Source organism: Mus musculus, chromosome 11 (genome assembly GCF_000001635.26).
Source record: "Mus musculus strain C57BL/6J chromosome 11, GRCm38.p6 C57BL/6J".
Taxonomy (NCBI): domain Eukaryota; kingdom Metazoa; phylum Chordata; class Mammalia; order Rodentia; family Muridae; genus Mus; species Mus musculus.
The window spans coordinates 58701298-58723339 of NC_000077.6; the positions used below are offsets into that span (position 1 = coordinate 58701298).

Sequence of the window (22042 nt, forward strand, 5' to 3'; positions counted from 1 at the left end):
CCTTTCTCTGGTAAAAAAGAGCTGATTGTGACATGAATCCCTTACAAAGAGCTTGGAATATTTGTATTCATGAAGACCTTGATCAGGAAGAGCTTGCAGACCTCAAACTCGAGAAATGACCAGGAGAAATGAAGGGGATAGAGAAGAGATCCCATGACTTAATGCATGCATGCTACATGCACCCTCTGAAACATAAGCCTGACATTAGCATGTGTAACTATTAATTATTTTGCAGAAATTATAATATATAAAAATAACTAAAAGAACTGTTTTTCAATAGATGAAAGTGTAAAAGAAGGATAGAAGTGTTCCCTACAGCTAGTCCAGAAATGTATGCTCAAGGACAGTCCTCACCTGGCCACACCCTTTCCAGAGTACATCTGCTCTGATGGTTCAGTCTAAGCCATGGAGACAGGAAACCACAGCTGCGGGACAGACTTCACCTTGGTTGGTCTTTTCCAGTATGGACACATGGACACCTTCCTCTTCACAGTCATCTCCATCCTCTTTGCAGTGGCTCTCATAGGCAACATCACACTGGTCCTCCTCATCAGGCTGGATAGAAGACTCCACACCCCCATGTACTTCTTCCTCAGCCAGCTCTCCATCATTGACATGATGTGCATATCTACCACTGTGCCCAAGATGGGAGCTAACTTCATCTCAGACACCAAGGCCATTTCCGTTTTAGGATGTGAGATCCAAGTCTTTATGTTTATGAGTCTTGCTGGGTGTGAAGCTCTCCTGCTGGGCTTCATGTCCTATGACAGGTATATAGCCATCTGCCAACCCTTGCACTACCCTGTGCTCATGAGCAGGAAGATCTGCTGCTCCATGGTCGCCAGTGCCTGGAGCAGCAGCTCCATCAATGCTTTAGCGCATACAGTGTATGTGTTTCAACTTCCTTTCTGTGGGTCTAGGATGGTTAACCACTTTTTCTGTGAGGTTCCATCTCTCCTGCCACTTGTGTGTGAAGACACATCCCAATATGAGCATATGATTGTCATGAGTGTCCTTGTCCTTGTGTTGCTCCCCTTCCTGGCCATCCTAGCTTCCTATGCTCGGGTCTTGGTTGTTGTATTCCAGATGGGTTCAGGGCAGGGACAGAGTAGAGCTGTGTCCACCTGCTCCTCACACCTGACTGTGGCCAGTCTGTTCTATGTCACCGGTCTCTGCACCTACACCCAGCCACACTCCTTGCATTCTCCTGGAAGGGACAAAGTGGTGGCTGTGCTCTACTCAATCGTCACCCCTGTTCTGAACCCATTCATCTATAGTCTGAGGAACAAGGAGGTCATTGGGGCGCTGAGGAGACAAATGGGGTGATGGAAATTTACATGGGACTTTGGGGTGGACTGATCTAAAGTTAGTCTTGGACACTCTCTGGAATGATTTTAGGATTGATATTCTGGTGGAAGCTTATCAGCTTGTCTTGCTGAATGAACAAGAACCGGAATCTTTGCCCACACAGTGTCACACCGAGTTGATGGTTTAATCTGAATGTTGGCTCCTGGGGATACGGAAGGACTTTGTCTTTGTACCTGCCATCTCTGGCTGCCCATCAGCCTAGATTGGCTTTCCACTGATTTTCTTACCATCTGCCCTGGTGCAAGGTACCACGGCTTCTCCAACTGTGGCATTCTATACAGTTGCCTGTTCCACACTTGCCTTCCACTTTCTCTGGAAGCCCCTTCTGCAGTTTATGATTATAGCTATACTTGTGCAGATATTTTACATAAATCTGGAATATTTCATTGTTTTTTTTTGTAGGCACAACAATTACATAAGCATGTGTGTCTGTTTTTATAATGTGACATATTTTAAGGACAATTCTGAAAGAAATAAGGAGGGAGCCAACTTAATGCTTGCTTTGATACTTGTGTGATTATTACCACAAGAATATGATTTCCAAGCTCTCCTAGGCTGTTTTATGATGTCTTGCTGACTCCCTTTATTAATACTATTTTCCAAAATTCACTATGACTTTGTAATAAACATCATCAATGAATCTGTCTGACTCTTTGCACTGTGTCTCTTTCCACGAACAACTTTGTGGTGAGCTCCCATGTTTATATTTATGTTGATCACCCATGCTAACTTATGATAAGGACATTTGAGAAACAGACCCCAAATTGTTCTTCTTTAGAAAACATAGAAAATATCTGCATTTTTTCCATGGCTAATGTACAATAAATTCTGAGAGCAATAATGTTATTTCAAGAAAATGTCTGAATATCTTTTAAAGAACAAGATTATATGTGTGAACTCATAGCTCTGAGTGCCTCCAAAAAGAAACTAGAGAGAGCACACATTAGCAGCTTGACAACACACCTAAAAGCTCTAGAACAAAAGGAAGCAAATTCACCCAAGAGGGGTAGATGGCAGGAAATAATCAAACTCATGGGCGAAATCAACCAAGTGGAAACAAGAAGAACTATTCAAAGAATCAACCAAACGAGGAGCTGGTTCTTTGAGAAAATCATCATGATAGATAAACCCTTAGCCAGACTCACTAGAGGGCACAGGAAAAGCATCCTAATTAACAAAATCAGAAATGAAAAGGGAGACATAACAACAGATCCTGAAGAAATCCAAAACACTATCAGATCCTTCTACAAAAGGGTATACTCAACAAAACTGGAGAACCTGGATGAAATGGACAAGTTTCCAGACAGATACCAGGTACCAAAATTAAATCAAGATCAGGTCCTATATCCCCTAAAGAAATAGAAGCAGTCATTAATAGTCTCCCAACCAAAAAAAGCCCATGACCAGATGGGTTTAGTGCAGAGTTCTATCAGACCTTCAAAGAGGATCTAATCCCAGTTCTTCACAAACTATTCCACAAAATAGAAGCAGAAGGTACTCTACCCAACTCATTCTATGAAGCCACAATTACTCTGATACCTAAACCACAAAAAGACCCAACAAAGATAGAGAACTTCAGACCAATTTCCCTTATGAATATCAATGCAAAAATCCTCAATAAAGTTCTTGCTAACCGAATCCAAGAACACATCAAAACAATCATCCATCCTGACCAAGTAGGTTTCATCCCAGGGATGCAGGGATGGTTCAATATACAGAAATCCATCAACGTAATCCAGTATATAAACAAACTCAAAGACAAAAACCACATGATCATCTCGTTAGATGCTGAGAAAGCATTTGACAAAATCCAACACCCATTCATGATAAAAGTCTTGGAAAGATCAGGAATTCAAGACCCATACCTAAACATGATAAAAGCAATCTACAGCAAACCAAGAGCCAACATCAAAGTAAATGGTGAGAAGCTGGAAGCAATCCCACTAAAATCAGGGACTAGACAAGGCTGTCCACTCTCGCCCTACCTATTCAACATTGTACTTGAAGTACTAGCCAGAGCAATTAAACAACAAAAGGAGATCAAGGGGATACAAATTGGAAAGGAAGAAGTCAAAATATCACTTTTTGCAGATGATATGACAGCATATATAAGTGACCCTAAAAATTCCACCAGAGAACTCCTAAGCCTGATAAACAGCTTCAATGAAGTAGCTGGATATAAAATTAACTCAAACAAGTCAATGGCCTTTCTGTACACAAAGGATAAACAGGCTGAGAAAGAAATTAGGGAAACAAGACCCTTCTCAATAGTCACAAATAATATAAAATACCTTGGCGTGACTCTAACTAAGGAAGTGAAAGATCTGTATGATAAGAACTTCAAGTCTATGAAGAAAGAAATTAAAGAAGATCTCAGAAGATGGAAAGATCTCCCATGCTCATGGATTGGCAGGATCAACATTGTAAAAATGGCTATCTCGCCAAAAGCAATCTACAGATTCAATGCAATCCCCATCAAAATTCCAACTCAATTCTTCAACGAATTAGAAAGGGCAATTGGCAGATTCATCTGGAATAACAAAAAACCTAGGATAGCAAAAACTCTTCTCAAGGATAAAAGAACCTCTGGTGGAATCACCATGCCGGACCTAAAGCTGTACTACAGAGCAATTGTGAAAAAAACTGCATGGTACTGGTATAGTGACAGACAAGTAGACCAATAGAACAGAATTGAAGACCCAGAGATGAACCCACACACCTATGGTCACTTGATCTTTGACAAGTGAGCTAAAACCATCCAGTGGAAAAAAGACAGCATTTTCAACAAATGGTGCTGGCACAACTGGCGGTTATCATGTAGAAGAATGCGAATTGATCCATTTTTATCTCCTTGTACTAAGGTCAAATCTAAGTGGATTAAGGAACTCCACATAAAACCAGAGACACTGAAACTTATAGAGGAGAAAGTAGGGAAAAGCCTGGAAGATATGGGTACAGGGGAAAAATTCCTGAATAGAACAGCAATGGCTTGTGCTGTAAGATCAAGAATCGATAAATGGGACCTCATAAAATTGCAAAGCTTCTGCAAAGCAAAAGACACCGTCAATAAGACAAAAAGGCCACCAAAAGATTGGGAAAGGATCTTTACCTATCTCAAATCGGATAGGGGACTAATATCCAATATATATAAAGAACTCAAGAAGGTGGACTCCAGAAAATCAAATAACCCCATTAAAAATGGGGCTCAGAGCTGAACAAAGAATTCTCACCTGAGGAATACCGAATGGCTGAGAAGCACCTGAAAAAAATGTTCAATATCCTTAATCATCAGGGAAATGCAAATCAAAACAACCCTGAGATTCCACTTCACTCCAGTCAGAATGGCTAAGATCAAAAATTCAGCTGACAGCAGATGCTGGCGAGGTTGTGGAGAAAGAGGAACACTCCTCCATTGTTGGTGGGATTGCAAGCTTGTACAACCACTCTGGAAATCAATCTGGCGGTTCCTCAGAAAATTAGACATAGTACTACTGGAGGATCCTGCAATACCTCTCCTGGGCATAAATCCAGAAGATGTCCCAACCGGTAAGAAGGACACATGCTCCACTATGTTCATAGCAGCCTTATTTATAATAGCCAGAAGCTGGAAAGAACCCAGATGCCCCTCAACAGAGGAATGGATACAGAAAATGTGATACATTTACACAATGGAGTACTACTCAGCTATTAAAAAAATGAATTTATGAAATTCCTAGGCAAATGGATGGACCTGGAGGGCATCATCCTGAGTGAGGTAACCCAATCACAAAGGAACTCACACAATATGTACGCACTGATAAATGGATATTAGCCCAGAAACTTAGGATACCCAAGATATAAGATACAATTTGCTAAACGCATGAAATTCAAGAAGAACAAAGACCAAAGTGTGAACACTTTGCCCCTTCTTAGAAATGGGAACAAAACACCCATGGAAGGAGTTACAGAGACAAAATTTGGAGCTGTGACGAAAGGATGGACCATCTAGTGATTGCCATATCCATGGATCCATCCCATAATCAGCTTCCAAACGCTGACACCATTGCATACACTAGCAAGATTTTGCTGAAAGGACCCAGATATAGCTGTCTCTTGTGAGACTATGCCGGGGCCTAGCAAACACAGAAGTGGATTCTCACAGTCAGCTATTGGATGGGTCACACGGCCCCCAATGGAGGAGGTAGAGAAATTACCCAAGGAGCTAAAGGGATCTGCAACCCTATAGGTGGAACAACAATATGAACTAACCAGTACCCCGGAGCTCTTGTCTCTAGCTGCATATGTATCAAAAGATGGCCTAGTCGGTCATCACTGCAAAGAGAGGCCCATTGGACTTGCAAACTTTATATGCCCCAGTACAGGGGAACGCCAGGGCCAAAAATGGGGAGTGGGTGGGTAGGGGATTGGGGGGGGTGGTTATGGGGGACTTTTGGGATAGCATTGAAAATGTAAACGAGGAAAATACCTAATTTAAAAAAAGGTAAAAAAAAAAAAGATTATATGTGTGTGTATGCGTGTGTATGTATGTGTGTGTGTGTGTGTGTGTGTGTGTGTGTGTGTGTGTATATATATATATATATATATATATACATATATATATATATGTATATATATGTGTGTGTGTGAATATAATATTTCTGTGTCGTCCCGGCTATCCTGGAGTTCCCTATGTGGACCAGAATGGCCTCAAACTCACTGCAACTCTTTTGTGTTTGACTCCCAAGGGTTGGGATTAAAGTTGTGTACCAGCATGCACAGATTTTTAAAAATGGTCACTGGGTTTTGGTTTTGCTGTAAGAAGTCACAGATTCTTTTAAGCCACCAAGTGGATGCTGGGAATCAAGCACAGGTCCTCTGGAGGAGCACTCAGTGCTCTTAACTGTTGAGTCAGCTTTCTAGGGCCCCTGCATGCTCAAAATATTCAAGTCACTGCCATGTAGTCAAAGAAACAATAAATGAAAAGTTCTATGCACCTAAGTACTTGGATATGTAACATGACGAGTAATTCCCAGTATTAAAATATATATCTGTGGTGGGGAAGAGCAGTGGCATAGCCATTAGTACCACTGCTGCTCTTCCAGAGGACTTGAGTTCAAATCTCTGTGTGCTTGTAAGATATCTCAAAACTGTCAATCGTTCCAACTCCAGGGTATCTGAGACCTCTGGCCTCCAGGAATACTTATGCGTATATATCCATGGCCACATCCACACTTATACATAAATAATAATAAGTGTGAAATATTTTAGAGATTCATTGTTGCTTCTTTGTAATTTGTGGCAATAATTAGAGTGATAATTTTAAAGACAATAGAAACACCTGTACTGGCACTAATAAAAATGAGTTGCATCTGTTGCCTATCTGTGGGATCCCATTCCCCTAACTGGGGCTGCCTTGTCTTACCTCAATGGGAAAGGATATACCTAGACCTGCATGGAGTTTATATACCAGGGTGGGCAGATACCCAGGGTCTCCACACTCTCATAGGAGAAGAGGAAGGGAACATGGGAGGGATTTGTGGGGGCGGGGGGAGGAAGGAGTAGTCTGGATATAAAATGAATAAATGAGCAAAAAGAATGCATTTCACAAGTTGTATTTGCATATGTGTGTATATAATTAATTATATACATATTTTATTCGCTATATAGGAGTACATACATTTCTGTAACAATAATGAAAGGAGGGTGACAAATTGAACATTGAGCAATGTGGATGCAGTTTTGAAAAGTATAGGGAAGAGGAAAAGTCATATTACTCTATTTCACTTAAAAATACAGTAAAATTTTATAGTGAGAGGGAACATAGCCAGAGAGACCCTACAGAGGAGAAAATTATGCTTGCAAAAGACCTGGGTTATTTAATAGAAATCTAAGTGTCAGGCACAGGATACTCTGGGACTGTGATAGGCAGCCCCTATTTTGGTTGAATGAGGCTTGCTCCAGTGACCAAGCAGAAAACTCTACAAGGGACAGAAAAGCAAGCCACATTCCCAGAGTCAGGTGCCTGACACCACAGAGCCCCCAACTCCATGATTCTGTGACTATAAATCAATGTTCCAAGCTTCTGGCATTCTGGTTAGAATCCACCCATACCTGACTCCATACCTGACTACAGCCAGGTATGTTCCTCCCCAGAGTTATCTGATAGCCCAGCCCACTATAAAAGGAGCTGCTTGGCCCCTCCTCGCTCTCTTTAGCTCTCATCTTTCTTACTCTCTTCTCTAGCCCTCCTTCTCTCCCTTTCCCCTCTCTCCACGTGGCCATGACTGGTCTGTCTCTGTCTCTCTTTCTCTCTGCCTTTCTACAATAAAACTCTAAAACCATAGACTGTCTCTGCTCATCAAGGCCCACCGTGCTTGAACGATGGGATAGGCTTTCCCTAATGAGCATCTAACCTTCTGCCAGAAGGCCTTCCCGAGTGGGAACCACCCAGCGTTTCCCTCTCTCTCTCTGACCTCTCCTCCCTTCTGCCCAGGGCTGAATGAGCCGCCACAGGGGTCCACATGTTGTTCTCAGCTCTTCTGCGGTGTCCAGCGGTGTCTGGGATGCCCAAGGCTGAGAACCTGGTACTTAGGACTGTCCCTTGTCCACCACCCGCCGAACTGGGGTTCAGTGGCTTCACACAGCCAGACACCCACCCAGGCCCACGTGGAAAGCGTGCAGCAGTCCTTCCACATCTGCCTGCCTAGGGCACCTGAACTCTGGCTTGTCGCATCCGCTCTCGACCAGCAAGAACAACAGGACCACCAGTCCTTCTAACAGTTTATTCAGCAAACTTCAGTCTTCATCTCTCTCTCTCCATCTTTTTCCTCATCTATCTCCCAATAACAATAATCCTCTCTTGAATAATAATCCTCTCACTAACCCGGACCTCTCACTCTTATATACTCTCAGCCCTCATCCACTCACAGCAGGCCACGACACCTCACCAGGTACGCAGCTTCAGCTAATCAGGGCAGCAGGAGCATATCTCCACCAAAATGGATTCGCCAGTATCCTGGTGCACCTGAGCAGCTCTCATGACGGTGTGGCTTATATTCAGGTGAGGAAGTCAGGTGCAAGTCATAAGACTTAGCTGCAGTCCCTGGCGCCTTCTTGGGACTGTCGCCACACCCGCTCCTCACACTGGCTGATCGCAGGTTCTCTCCCACTCTCCCTTTATTTCCCCAGCGCCCACTGACTCTCAGGATACCTCCCACAAACTGTCTTACTTAGTTTTCTATTTCTGTGACAAAACACCATGACTGTCACTGGAGAGATGGCTCAGTGGTTAAGAGCACTTCCTGTTCTTTCAAAGGATCTGGGTGCAATTTCCAGCTCACAACTGCCTGTAACTTTATTTGTAAGGTATTTGCACCCTCCCCAATGTACATAAAAGTAAAAAAATAAGAATTGCATCCTCTATGAGTGGCTCACTTTTGCTGTTTTATTTTCACGTCATTGAAGTAATCCATAAACTCACTCTAAACAGAAAGACGGAGGTGGCTACGCATCCTCAATACTCTCACCTCATGTGTCCCCCATTGCTGTGATTCCTAAAGATTCTGCATTTGAAGCCTCTGTCTACAGTGGCAAAGGTTTTGGGGGAGATTTGGAGTATTTATAATATGGACCCTCAGTGAAGAAGGTCACTGGGGGGGGGGGGTCCTGAGGTTGTGGACCCTGGCCCTACTTCCTGTCCTGTGCTCTGCTTCCTGAGTGCTGCTGGAATGTGATCAGCCAGCCTCCTGTCCAAACCATCATGCAGCCCTGCCTACTGCCACCTCTTTGCCATCTTCCTGGCCATATTCCTCTGGGATTGCAAACCAAGAAACTTTCTCAAGGTGCTTTCTTCGAGATAGTTTATCACAGTACCAAGAAAAGAACCTAGTACAGAAATTGATAACAACTAGCAAATCCCTTGCTGGGAAAAACCTGACCATGCAGTTGTAAAATGAATGAGGTTCAAGGGGCTCTGAAAATGACTTCTGGCTAGAATGGAGAACTTAGTTCTTTAGGATAGAAAAACTCCAGTGTGTTGGAAGCAGAACTTAGTGCACCATTTGTTCGAAGCTCAGCGACAAGAACATTGAGAGAAATGTGTGCAGTGCACACCTCACTTATGACATTTCTGAGGAGAAAAAGAAATCTACCAGGAAGTAGATAGACCACAGCCATTCATATATTTTGGCCAAGAATCTGGCTTCATTATGCCCGTGTCCTGGGAAGTTGAGTGATGTCAGATGTATGGATGATTAACTAATTGGCTTGGCAGAGGATAGGTGTGAGAGCAAGCTTAAAGTTTACACAGAGTACACACAGGAAAGCAGTTGTAGTTGTTGAAAAGGTTAGTGCCATGAAACTTGGTGCTTGGCACAGTGGCAATGGAGAAAGTATTTTGATGGTAAGTCCCTGCCCATCAAAGGCTCCAACATGTAAAGATGCAAGTTCACATGAAACACAAAAGGCTGGACTGAGCTCTTGCTCCTTGACAGCAACTACCTAGGAGATGCTTCCCCAGGGTCAGAACTGACGCAGCTGTGGTCAGGTGGGAGACAAGAACTCAGTTCAGCCTTTCTTGTTCATGTGAACTTGCATCTTTACACATTGGAGCCTTTGAAGGGTAGGGTTTTGACATCAAGATACTTTCTCATTGCCACTGTGCCAAGCACCAAGTTTCCTGGCACTAACCTCTTCAACAACTACAGCTGCTTCCCTGTGTGTATTCTGTGTAAACTTTAAGCTTGCTCTCACACCTATCCTCTGCCAAGCCAATTAGTTCATTATCCCTACATCTGATATCACTCAACTTCCCAGCACATGGGCATAATGAAGCCAGACTCTTGGCCAAAATATCATGTGAATTGATGGGGTCTATGCACTTTCTGGTATAATTGGGTTTTTTTTTTCTCCTCAGAAATGTCATAAACTAGGTGTCCACTAACCACATTTCTCTCAACATTCTCGTCTCTAAGCTTCGAAAAAAATGGTGCACTAAGTTCTGCTTCCAACACACTGGGGCTTTTCTATCCTAAACAACTAAACTCTCTATTCTAGCCAGAAGTCATTTCCAGAGTCCCAAGAACTGCATGATCTGGTTTTTCTCATCAATGGTTCTGCCACTTGGTACCAATTTCTGTACTAATTTCTTTTCCTGATGCTGTGATATACCATCCCAATGAAAGCAACCTTAGAAAATGTCTTTGGTTTGCAGTCCCAGAGGAATACCACCACAAACATGGCAAGGGCATGAGAGGGGGCAGGGACTGCATAGTGGTTTGGACAGGAGACTGGCTGGTCACACTGCAGCTGCACTCAGGAAGCAGAGCACGGGACAGGAAGCAGGGATAGGGTCCACAACCTCAGGACCCACCCTAGTGACCCAGTTCACTGAGGCTCCATATCATAAAGTTTCCAAATCTCCCTAAACACTATTGCCACTGGGGACAGAAGATTCAAATCCAGGATCTATAGGGACAGATCACCCTCCAATCACAGCAATGGAGGACACATGAGGTGAGAGTATTGAGGGTATTTAGCAACCTCAGTTCTTCAGTTTAGCATGAGTTTATGGATCGCATTAACAATATGAAAATAAAACAGCAAAAGAGAGCCATCATGGAGAATGCAATTCCTATTTTATAACATTTGTTTTACTTGCATTGGTGGGAGGGTGTCAAGTACCCTGGAAATAAAGTTACAGGCAGTTGTGAGCTGGAAATTGAACCCAGATCCTTTGGAAGAACAGGAAGTGCTCTCACACTGAACCATCTCTCCAGTGACAGTCATGGTGTTTTGTCACAGAAATAAAAAGCTAAGACAGTTTGAGGGATGTATCCTGTGCCTGACTCTTAGATTTCTATTAAATAACCCAGGTCTTTTGCAAGCATGAATTTTCTCCTCTGTAGGGTATCTCTGGATATATTCCCTTTCAGTTTAAATTTTCACTATATTTTTAAGTGAAATACAGTAATATTACATTTGCTCTTCTCTTTCTTCTCTAAAACTCTATCCACATTCACCATTTTCAATTTGATAGTGTTCTTTTATTGATAGTTATTGTAACACACATGTATGTATCCATATATAATATAGTATGATATACATATACATATCATGAATACGCAGGTATGCACCTAAAACTTGTGGAGAACATTATTTATTCCCATTAGTTAATTTATTTTGTAGTCTCCCCTCCCTCAGCCTGAAACCTGCTTGCTCAGGGGTGGAGCTTCCCGCTCAATCATTCTGCCATGCCCACTGCTGGAACCTGCCGCTTTGCTGTTAGGAGCCATGCACGTGGTCACCCTGCTATTGGACCCCAAGATTAATTGGCGGGAATTGGGCCCCTTCCCCTGCTTTATAACTGCCTGTGGAACAGTAAAATTGAGCTTTGATCAGAATGTCTGTCTTAGCTGCATCATTTTCTCTCGCCGCCTAGCCCCTCTTCTCTTCCAGGTTTCCAAAATGCCTTTTCAGGCTAGAACCCAGGTTGTGATCTACTGGCCAGACACAACATTTGGCGAACCAACGCGGGACTGAGAAACGGCAAAGGATTTTTGGAAGAGGCACTGCTGGTTTGGAGCTCCATGGAAGAAGAAAATAATTAAAGGATAAAGGAAATTCATACCGGAGAAGGTCGGTATTGGCTAAGCTGAAACAGCGTTAAACCCGAGCGCTGGTTCACTTAGGTTCAGCAGTGAAGCTTAACAGGAGCTGGGAACTATAACAGGAGGTAAGCCGTGGCTCTCCAAAGCTACATTTTTAGGCGTGAGAAAAGAAAGGGTTTATTAAAAGGAAATTAATAATCAGGCAGATTGCATCATGAGGGAGGAAAATGTCCCAAAAAGCAGAGAGAAATTTCAGGAGTGCCATGCTTTGTTCTCTCTGGGCCTTATAGCAGACGTAGTACTGTGTCCCCTTTTGTGTCTTGTCTAATGTCTGGTGCACCAATCTGTTCTCGTGTTCAATTCATGTATGTTTGTGTCCAGTCTGTATGAATGAATGTTCTATGTTTTATGTTGGATAATAAAGATGGTATAAAAAACTTTATCTGCAAAGCCAAGAGCTGCCACGTGCTTCAGCCAGGAATCAGACACATGGCAGGAGGGCCCCTGCTGGAAAAGCTGTTCATTTTAGGAAAAAAGGGCGAGTGCACAGCCTCTTAATTTCGGAGTAAAAAAGCTGATAAATGGTTTGTGACTAATGTGTTTGACAAATGGTAAAGTGCCTTTTATTCTATGATTGTAGCTACAAAAATTAACATTCTCTGATTGGTCTAAATGTAACTGCTTCATTTGATTCTTTTTTATTGATAATGTGCTCTGCATATTTTCACATTCAGCTCATAAGTTGTTGGTTAAGATTAATAATTGTTACATTGCTACAGATGGTTAGTGTTAAATTTGATAACTCAAGTTTAGAGTCCTTCTGACACATGGCATAAGGCAGGCCAAGAGTCTGGGTCTCTAAAGATATTTCTAGTTTAGATAATAATTAATGTGGTTCCTATCCTAAATAGTAAAATTTAAGATAAGATTTAAAGCAATGCCTCTTTATTAAAGCAGTAAAGCTTGCTTTAATAAGTATTCATAAGTATTAATTGGCAGCCAAACTTCATAATATGATAGTAATGCTTCTAATATTGATTTTAAAGATGATAAATTGTTTTAAACTTGGGTTTTGTTTTCCAAAAGTTATAGATATATTCTAATATTGCAACGAAAACTTAAAAATTATGGTTAAAATTGCCAGTGTTCCATTGACTGCAGCTTGCAGTTTGATTTCAAATTTAAGATTTTCTACTCACCCATGTATTGTTAATTAAGATAATTATAAGAGTAATCATCTTTTGAAAGCACTCATACAGCTCACTTCATACAAAACTGTGACAAAGTTATCTAGTTATGTTTGTCTTTGTGAATAGATTAGACCCTCAAACAATCAGTTTGGCTATAGTTGCTGCCTGGCAGGAAACTGCAGTATGGGCAATTTTTTCACAACACTAAAGTTGTGAAGAACGTTTTAACTGTAAGTCATCTTGAGATAGAGTATCAAAAATTAGAGGCATAGACTGTTATATTGTTCCTCTAGAATCGGTCCTAATTGCAGGAGGGCCAAGATGCTCAGATTAAAAGGTATTTTACTTTTGAGTCAATGCAGGGCTCTGGGCAGTCCCAGAGAGGCTTGTGGCCTTTCTTTTGTTTTGCAAACAGTGCCTGAGAAAGTTTTTCCCTGTGTTCAAGAAAATTTCTTTTTAACAGTGTTGCAGATCTATTCAGATGTTTAGAATAATGCCTAAATTCAAAGAGTTTTGCTTCTAGTGAACTGGTAATTACTAGAAAATTTTGCCTCTAGGTATGGCTAATGTAACTTTACATTATGTAAGAAAAATTTTTATTGTTTCTGCTTCTATACAAGAAGCCAAGAGTTTTAATCTTTCAGTGTATATTGTTTCCTAAGTGGAAAGTGTTTTATTAACTAATGCTTTTCAAAGGAAGTTTACCTTAAATCCTTGCTCTCACCCAAAGGATTCAGAGACAATATACTTTTATTACTTAGGGTTTTAGTTTACTACAAAAGGTTTTACAAAAAATAAAGAAAGCTTTTATAATTGTTATTAATTATATTCATTGGTAATTAAATATTAGTTGTGCCCAAGACAATTCTTTGGCCAGAAAAAACATTATTGTAAAGTCATTTTTCTCATCCTCCCAGCCGATTGTTGGCCCACGTGGGCCCAACTAGCTGCTGTGGGGCGGAGTCTTAAGACACACAGTTTCCCCTGTTCCAGCACAAATAATCTAGTTGTGTGCTGTAGATGGTGTTTTAAAATGCTGAACAATCAAACCTTAATTTGTATATTAATAGTCAATGCCATATCTCTGAGCTCACAATTGCTTAAAATTGTTCATCCCTCAGATGCTATTAATTCTCAAATTTACAATTGCTTATGCATATTTCTAGTTAATAAATAAATAAATTATGCACATGTGACTCTTAATAACTTTTCAAGCTTTCTAGTTACAACTGCTCCTTAAGAAAAATGATTGAAAGTGCAATTAGTCACTGCCCCTTTACAGCCAAGTATTTAAAATATTTTGTCAACAAGTTATTAATTCAAAAGGTTAGATATTGTGAAATTTTAAAACTTTAACTTCTTAAAAGACAAAAAAGAGAGAAATTGTATCCCCGTACATACTATTTAGTGCATTCCCATGCACACTACTTAAACCATACCTTTATTTTCAAAATTTGAAATTTAAATGTCAAAGAATTTAATAAATGCTTTATAGTATCTTAAAAGGATCTACTTATTGGCTTATAGATTGATCCTAAAACAGCTACCTTATTGAGAAAGGGAAAAACAGGTTCTCTCCATAGAACACTGCAGAAGCATATTAGTTAATTCGTGTGACGAGCTGGCAGGTAAGTTGACTCAGTGTCCTGATTGAAATGACTAAAAAACTAAATTAAATTCATGTTTTAGATCCATCCTTGCTTGCCATTTTTCCAGTTTAGACTAGCTTCTAGCCTTTTAACTTTATGGCAATAGTTCATCAGAGACTGTATATACTGACTTAGTAAAATTAGTCATTTAATAGAGTCATAAAGTTTTTTCTCTTTTCTTCAGTGTGACCAGTCATTCTAACTCAATCTTAGACTGGTCTAATATTCAGTCCAATGTTAGAGATTCCTATATTCTAAATTACCTAACAAAGTTAATTCAGAGCACATCCCCCACTTCCGGAGAGTCTCTGGCCTTTTTACTATTCTAAAACCAGCCCAGAGACTGAGCTTGTGCCTTGCTAATTTGCAACTGAATAAAGTACCTAGACTTCCCCAAAAGAAGACCTGCTTTCCTACTTTCTCATTGTCTAGATCTTTTGTTTTTCAAGCAGGTTAATCAACATTCTCCAGCCGGACCAGCAGGCGTGCATCCCCCACCCCCAATAGCACACAGGTGGCAACTGCTATCTTCATTCCAAGGACATTCCAGAACATGGTTTTCAGTCTGAGTTGAAATTTAGGTTTACCAAGAGGGCTAGTAAGGCAGATATTTCTATATTAAAAGAGATTGGTTTTTATTTTAATAGACAGGCTTAGTCCCTTAGCTGGTCTCTGGCTTTTCACTCTTGCTGTTACTGCAAGGTCCCCTTAGTTCCTCAGGCTGTGGGAATAACAGAGATGAGGAGGAACGACTTCCAGCTCCTATTTTAGCCACAAATCATGGTGTTACTAATGACATAATTCTTGTCTAGGCCTTGCTAAATCTGAAGTTGACAATTCTCCTTTAGGAGCTGCACAGTACTCAGAACTGTGCATACTGGTTCGTGATCATACGAATACAGTATGGGTATTGCTTGGTGCAGAGAACTACTACAGGGGAAGGTCCAGCTTGACCATTTCTGAGTTTCCTGTGGGATAAACCCAGGTTGATGGAGGTTGGTATCTATTTACAGCTAAAAACCAAAAATATCTAAGGCTCTGCCTCCCCTTCCCAAAAGATACCAAGAGCCACAGGTGTGGGTCGTGATAGCACCCACGGGAGGAATCGGATCAATGTCCACCCAAGCCAAGGTTAAAAGCCCACTCATCTATGGATGAGAAAATCATTTGATCACCTCAGTTAAGCGTTGCCTTATTAAACTTAATGGGGAGAGAGGTTGGAGACCGTACTGTTGGAAGGGCAAGCCCTTCACTGCCTCCCACCCTAAAAAAGCCAATTGGCCTTGTACTACGGAGCCGGTTGTTACCCCCTTCTCCCTGTTTCCCGCTCTTCATCCAAAAATGCGGAGGAATATCAACTCAGCGTTATTCTTAATAAAGTGTATTTCAAATTTGTTCAGTTAAACTTAGCCAGGGTTCCAACGCCCTACTTAAAATTCAACTAGGAAGTTACCTACTCAGCACTAATTAACATTATAAAGTCAGAGCCTACTGCTTAGGGCTTTTCTGTTAGTTGTTTACTAGGATAGAAAGGACAGTCTTAGCCAGATACAGTTTACCATAAGAAAAGTTAGGGAATCCCACGGAGACAGGTTTTTTTCTTTAGCTCCAAGAATTCAGGCAGAACTATTGAGCATAGATAATTTTTTTGCCTCAGGCCAGCCTTTTTTTAATTTTTATTTTTATTAACAACAGGGAGGAGATGTAGTCTCCCCTCCCTCAGCCTGAAACCTGCTTGCTCAGGGGTGGAGCTTCCCGCTCAATCATTCTGCCATGCCCACTGCTAGAACATGCCACTTTGCTGTTCGGAGCTGTGCACGTGGTCACCCTGCTATTGGACCCCAAGACTAATTGGCGGGAACCGGGCCCCTTCCCCTGCTTTATAACTGCGTGCAGAACAGTAAAATTGAGCTTTGATCAGAATGCCTGTCTTAGCTACATTTCTTTATCTCGCCACCTAGCCCCTCTTCTCTTCCAGGTTTCCAAAATGCCTTTCCAGGCTAGAACCCAGGTTGTGATCTACTGGCCAGACACAACATTATTTATTCAATTTACATTTGATTTCTGCCTCCTCCCATTTCCTGCTCACACCATCCCTCCACTATCCCCCTTCCCCTTCTCCTCTGAGCAGGTGGGGGCCACCTGGGTATCCCCTCACCCTGGTACATCAAGGCTCAGCAGGGCAGGGTGCATCCTCTTCCCACTGAGGCAGGATATGTCAGCCCAGTAAGAGGAATGGGATGCCACACAGAGACAACAGATGCAATTCATTTTTATTAGCTATAACAAGAGGTGTTTCTATGTGTCATTAAAATTAACACTCTATTAATTGGCACCAATTGCAAAGAAACAACCATGGATCTCTAAAATATTTCAAACCATACATTACTAGTAGTATTAGTAGTTTGTATGTATGTATGTATGTGTGTGTATGTATGTGTGTATGTATGTGTGTATGTGTGTGTGTGTATGTTTGTGTGTATGTGTGTATGTATGTATGTATGTATGTATATATGTATGTATGTATGTGTGGACATGGATATGTGCATACTAGAGGCCAGAGGCCTCAGATATCCGGGAGTTGGAGCTACAGACAGTTGTGAGCTAACTTACAAAGGGGCTGGGGTTTGTACTCAAGTCCTCAGGAAGAGCAGCTAGTTTACTAAGGGCTACAACAACACTCAAGCCCTACAACATATCTATTTTAACACTGAGAAATACTTGTCATGTTACTTACACCACTACTTTAGTGCATAGAAGTTTTCATTTATTGAATCTAGGATTGCATGACAATGACTTGACTATTTTAAGAATGCAGGGGACCTAGAGAGATGGCTCAACTGCTAAAAGCATTGACTGCTCCTCTAGAGGACCCAGGTTTGATTCCCAGAATCCACATGGTGGCTCAAAAGCATCTGCAACGTCAAAATAAAAAAAAAGCCAGTGATTTTTTTAATCTGTGGATGCTGGCATACAACGTTATTCCCAAAACTAGTTTGGTCAATATAGGGACCTCTGGGATAGTTAGGACTACATAGAAAGAATATATATATGTAAACACACACACACACACATATATATATATGTGTGTGTGTGTGTACATGCAAATGTATGTATATATATATATATATGTACATGCAAATATATATATATATTCCAAGAAATTTTCTTGAAATGACTTTATTGTTATCATCATTTACTGTATTTTAGCCAAGGATAAAATACAGAAAATGATCATGATTTGTTAAAGCATTACCATTCTGAGTCTTCTTGTCTGAATGTACTTATCATAAGCTACCATGCCTGCTGAGAGATCCACATACAACTGAACAACTGTTCATGAACAACTGTTCATGGAAAGAGACAGAGTGCATACTTACAGACAGATCCATTAATGATGTTTATTATGAAGCCACTGGTGAATTTGTGGAAGAATATTGATAAAGGGAGTCAGGAAGACATGGTTAATCAGCTCGGGAGAGCTCAGATGTCTTATTCAGGTGATAATAGTTACACAAGCATCAAAGCCAGCATTCACTTATCTCCTTCCCTATTTCTTTCAGAATTATCCTTAAAACATGTCACAGTATAAAACCACACACTCTTATATAATAGTTGCACCTGCAAAGAAAACCAGTAAAATATCTTAGATGTATGTAAAATAATTGCAAATGTACACCTGTACTCATAAACTGCAAAAAGAGCATCCAGAGAACGAGACAGCCAGCCACCGTACTGACTCCCACAGTCTGAGAGCCTTGCATCAGGGCAGGAGGTGCTGTGGAAAGCCAACCCAGGCTGACAGGCAGCCAGAGATGTCAGGGCCAGGGCCAGGGCCCTTCAATCTCCTTCAGAGCCAACATTCAGATTTAGACCATCACCTCAGTGTGACACTGTGATCGAAGGATTGTGCTCTTGTTCAGTTATTGAGACAAGCTGATGAACTACCAGAATATGGATCCTGAAACTGTCCAAGGCAGCGTTCAAGACCAGCCTCCATATCAGTCCTGACCCAAAGTCCCCTGTCAATCTCCATCACCCCCTTTGTCTCCTCAGTGCCCCCATGACCTCCTTGTTCCTCAGGCTGTAGATGAATGGGTTCAGAACAGGGGTGACGATTGAGTAGAGCACAGCCACCACTTTGTCCCTTCCAGGAGAATGTAAGGAGTGTGGCTGGGTGTAGGTGGAGAGAGTGGTGACATAGAACAGGCTGGCCACAGTCAGGTGTGAGGAGCAGGTGGACACAGCTCTACTCTGTCCCTTCCCTGAACCCATCTGGATTACAACAACCAACACCCGAGCATAGGAAGCTAGGATGGCCAGGAAGGGGAGCAGCAGAATGACAAGTCCACTCACGAGGACTGTATGCTCATACTGGGACGTGTCTTCACACACCAGTGGCAGGAGAGATGGAACCTCACAGAAAAAGTGGTTAACCATCCTAGAGCCACAGAATGGAAGTTGAAACACATACACTGTGTGCATGAATGCATTGATGGAGCTGCTGCTCCAGGCACCAGCGACCATGGAGCAGCAGATCTTCCTACTCATGAGCACAGGGTAGTGCAAGGGTTGGCAGATGGCTATATACCTGTCATAGGACATGAAGCCCAGCAGGAGGGCTTCAGATCCACCCAAGGTCAGAAACACAAAGGTTTGGACTGCACAGCCCAGAAAGGAAATGGCCTTGGTGTCTGAGAGGAAGTTAGCTGCCATCTTGGGCACAGTGGTAGAGATGTACATCATGTCGATGATGGAGAGCTGGCTGAGGAAGAAGTACATGGGGGTGTGGAGTCTTCGGTCCAGCCTGATGAGGAGGACCAGTGTGATGTTGCCCATGAGAGCCACTGCAAAGAGGATGGCAATCAGTGTGAAGAGGAAGGTGTCCATGTGTCCATACTGGAAAAGACCAACTAAGGTGAATTCTGTCCCACAGCTGTGGTTTCCTGACTCCATGGCTTAGACTGAACCATCAGAGCAGATGTACTCTGGAAAGGGCGTGGCCGGGTGAGGACTGTCCTTGAGGAGGAAATGACAATTATTACATGGGATAGTTTTCCTGAATAGCTCTAAGGCACTCTCTCTTTAGGGCACATACAGGTGTGTGTGTGTGTGTGTGTGTGTGTGTGTGTGTGTGTGTGTGTGTGTGTGTGCCTGTGTGTGTGCCTTTGTGTGTGTGTATTAAACATAGTCCTTTTAGTTATTTTTAATGTTTTTAGTTTTGCTTAAGCTGCTGTGTCATATGCATTATTGCAAGACGTTGCTCTTTTCATGCATGCCTTACACACTCAGCTTTGAAACAGGATTTTGGATTCTCTGTCCTTTCCATTTCTACGTGCATAGAGTCTTCAGACTCACTTTTGAATCAATGTTATTCGTGTTATAACTGAGGAAATAAGAATAAACATTCTTGCTGGGCGGTGGTGGCACACACCTTTAATCCCAGCACTTGGGAGGTAGAGGCAGGCAGATTTCTCAATTCAAGGCCAGCCTTGTCTACAAAGTGAGTTCCAGGACAGCCAGGGCTATACAGAGAAACCCTGTCTCAAAAAAACAAAATAAATAAATAAATAAATAAATATAAAAAATAAACATTCTTAAGATCATAGAACAAAATTTAAACAATCACAAAATTAGCAGTTGTGTAATTCTCTGAAAATTTTCTATATCTGCTACAGATCCTCTCTGGTGAGAGACTGGAGTTGGGTCTCCTTCTGTGACAGCAGCATTCTCTCACTCAGTTCTGTTATCCGTATGAACAAGGTATTGGCAGGAGAGTCTCAGGAAATCAAAATGCGGAATGTGTACAGGAAAGGGAAGAAGTACTGAGATCATTGTACAATGTTAAAATTTAACAAGATCTACTATGTCTACAAGAGGATTACATAATGCAAAAAAAAACATGTGAAATTATATTAAGTATTTTATTACATTATACATATAATGTTCATCTGTTGCATAAAACAATTGTAGTAATTTAAAGTAGAAGAGTGAGTAATGTTTTTCAAACTCTCAAAATATGATTTATGAAAGAGAATTAAGAAGAAATCAATAGTGCAATGTAGGACATTGTTATTACCTTTTATATAAGGACTTCGGTTAACATGCACCTCCCCACTGTTCCTTAAGTCAAGAAAATGCTAGACTACCCACAGTTTTGGTTTGCTCCCCAATTACCCTGAGTGTCAGGTTTTATCTGGACCCTGGCACACATTGCTGAAAGTGTAGCATTACATGCTGATTTCGATAGTCCATATCTGTGTGCATGTGTGTGTGCATGCGTGTGTGTGTGTGTGTGTGTGTGTGTGTGTGTGTCTCTGTGTGTGTCTGTATGTGTGCTTTTGTGTATTACTGGGATCAAATGCCTGGCCTTGGCAAGCACTGTGACCCTGAGTTAATTGGCTTTTGAGGCTAGCTCTCACTCTTCTTGCTCAGTAGCTCAGATTCATCCTCAACTTCAATCCTTTCCTGACCTTCCTGAGCGCTGGGATGGAGGCTGGGCCACCATGACCAGCCCTGTCCTGGCTTCTCATCATTAGAAGCTCAGTCAGTGTCTGCTGAATCCCTACACGTTAAAGTGATTTTTAATGCTGAGAAATTGGAAAAGGTAAATTTTCCTTTCTCTTCATTACAGGAAGAGCAGAATTTTGGCTTTTGTTCAATATGTTGGAAATCACCTAGTCTGGTTTCTCATCCTCTAAAGACAAAACTTAGTTTGTGGAAGCAGCAGCAGCCACAGAATGTGTTTTAGACGTGGCTGTTTCCTTTTGGAGGACAGAGTGTGCTGCTGGAGCAGCTCAGAGCAGTAGACACACTTGAGCTCCTAACACCTGTGAATCCCTGTCACAACATCTTTTAACAATGAAAGTCTGTACAGGAGTCATTTGGAATAAGAGTAAAGTATGTCCACTAGCCTGATATTTATCATTGCATACTGTATGCATTGGACCCATGTCAGATTATCACATTGCACCTCTGTAATTAATAAATTAAACCATAATTAATTCTGAAATCAGAAAATATTCTAGATATGCTGAGAAATGTCATATTTTATGGCAATCTTGTCCCCTGGAACTGTGAGAGGTCCAGTCCCTTGCCCCTTGTGAGAAGGGTTACGTATACATACGTGCTTGAGATTACCAATGCACAGCGGTCATACATGATGATCTTGCAGATATTTTTAAAAGCAATAGCTGGAACGTGCATCTAGCCAGGAGTTGACTCAATTCAAGAGTATGAGTTATAGGTA

At 41.6% G+C, this 22042-nt stretch overlaps 2 protein-coding genes across 2 annotated transcripts; one reads left to right on the forward strand and one right to left on the reverse strand.

Annotated features, from left to right (window-relative positions):
• The first annotated feature begins 405 nt into the window (after positions 1-405).
• Olfr319 (olfactory receptor 319) lies at positions 406-1326 on the forward strand. Its single transcript, NM_146500.2, has one exon. It carries the CDS (start codon positions 406-408, stop codon positions 1324-1326), a length of 921 nt encoding a protein of 306 aa, NP_666711.2.
• Positions 1327-18771: 17445 nt separating this feature from the next.
• Positions 18772-19797, reverse strand: Olfr318 (olfactory receptor 318). Its single transcript, NM_146501.2, has one exon. The coding sequence runs from the start codon at positions 19747-19749 to the stop codon at positions 18829-18831; it is 921 nt and encodes a 306-aa protein (NP_666712.2). The 5' UTR covers positions 19750-19797; the 3' UTR covers positions 18772-18828.
• Positions 19798-22042: the final 2245 nt, after the last annotated feature.

Coding starts and splice junctions, on each gene's coding strand:
- Olfr319 (NM_146500.2), top strand. CDS start 406: ATGGAGACAGGAAACCACAGCTGCGGGACAGACTTCACCTTGGTTGGT.
- Olfr318 (NM_146501.2), bottom strand. CDS start 19,749: ATGGAGTCAGGAAACCACAGCTGTGGGACAGAATTCACCTTAGTTGGT.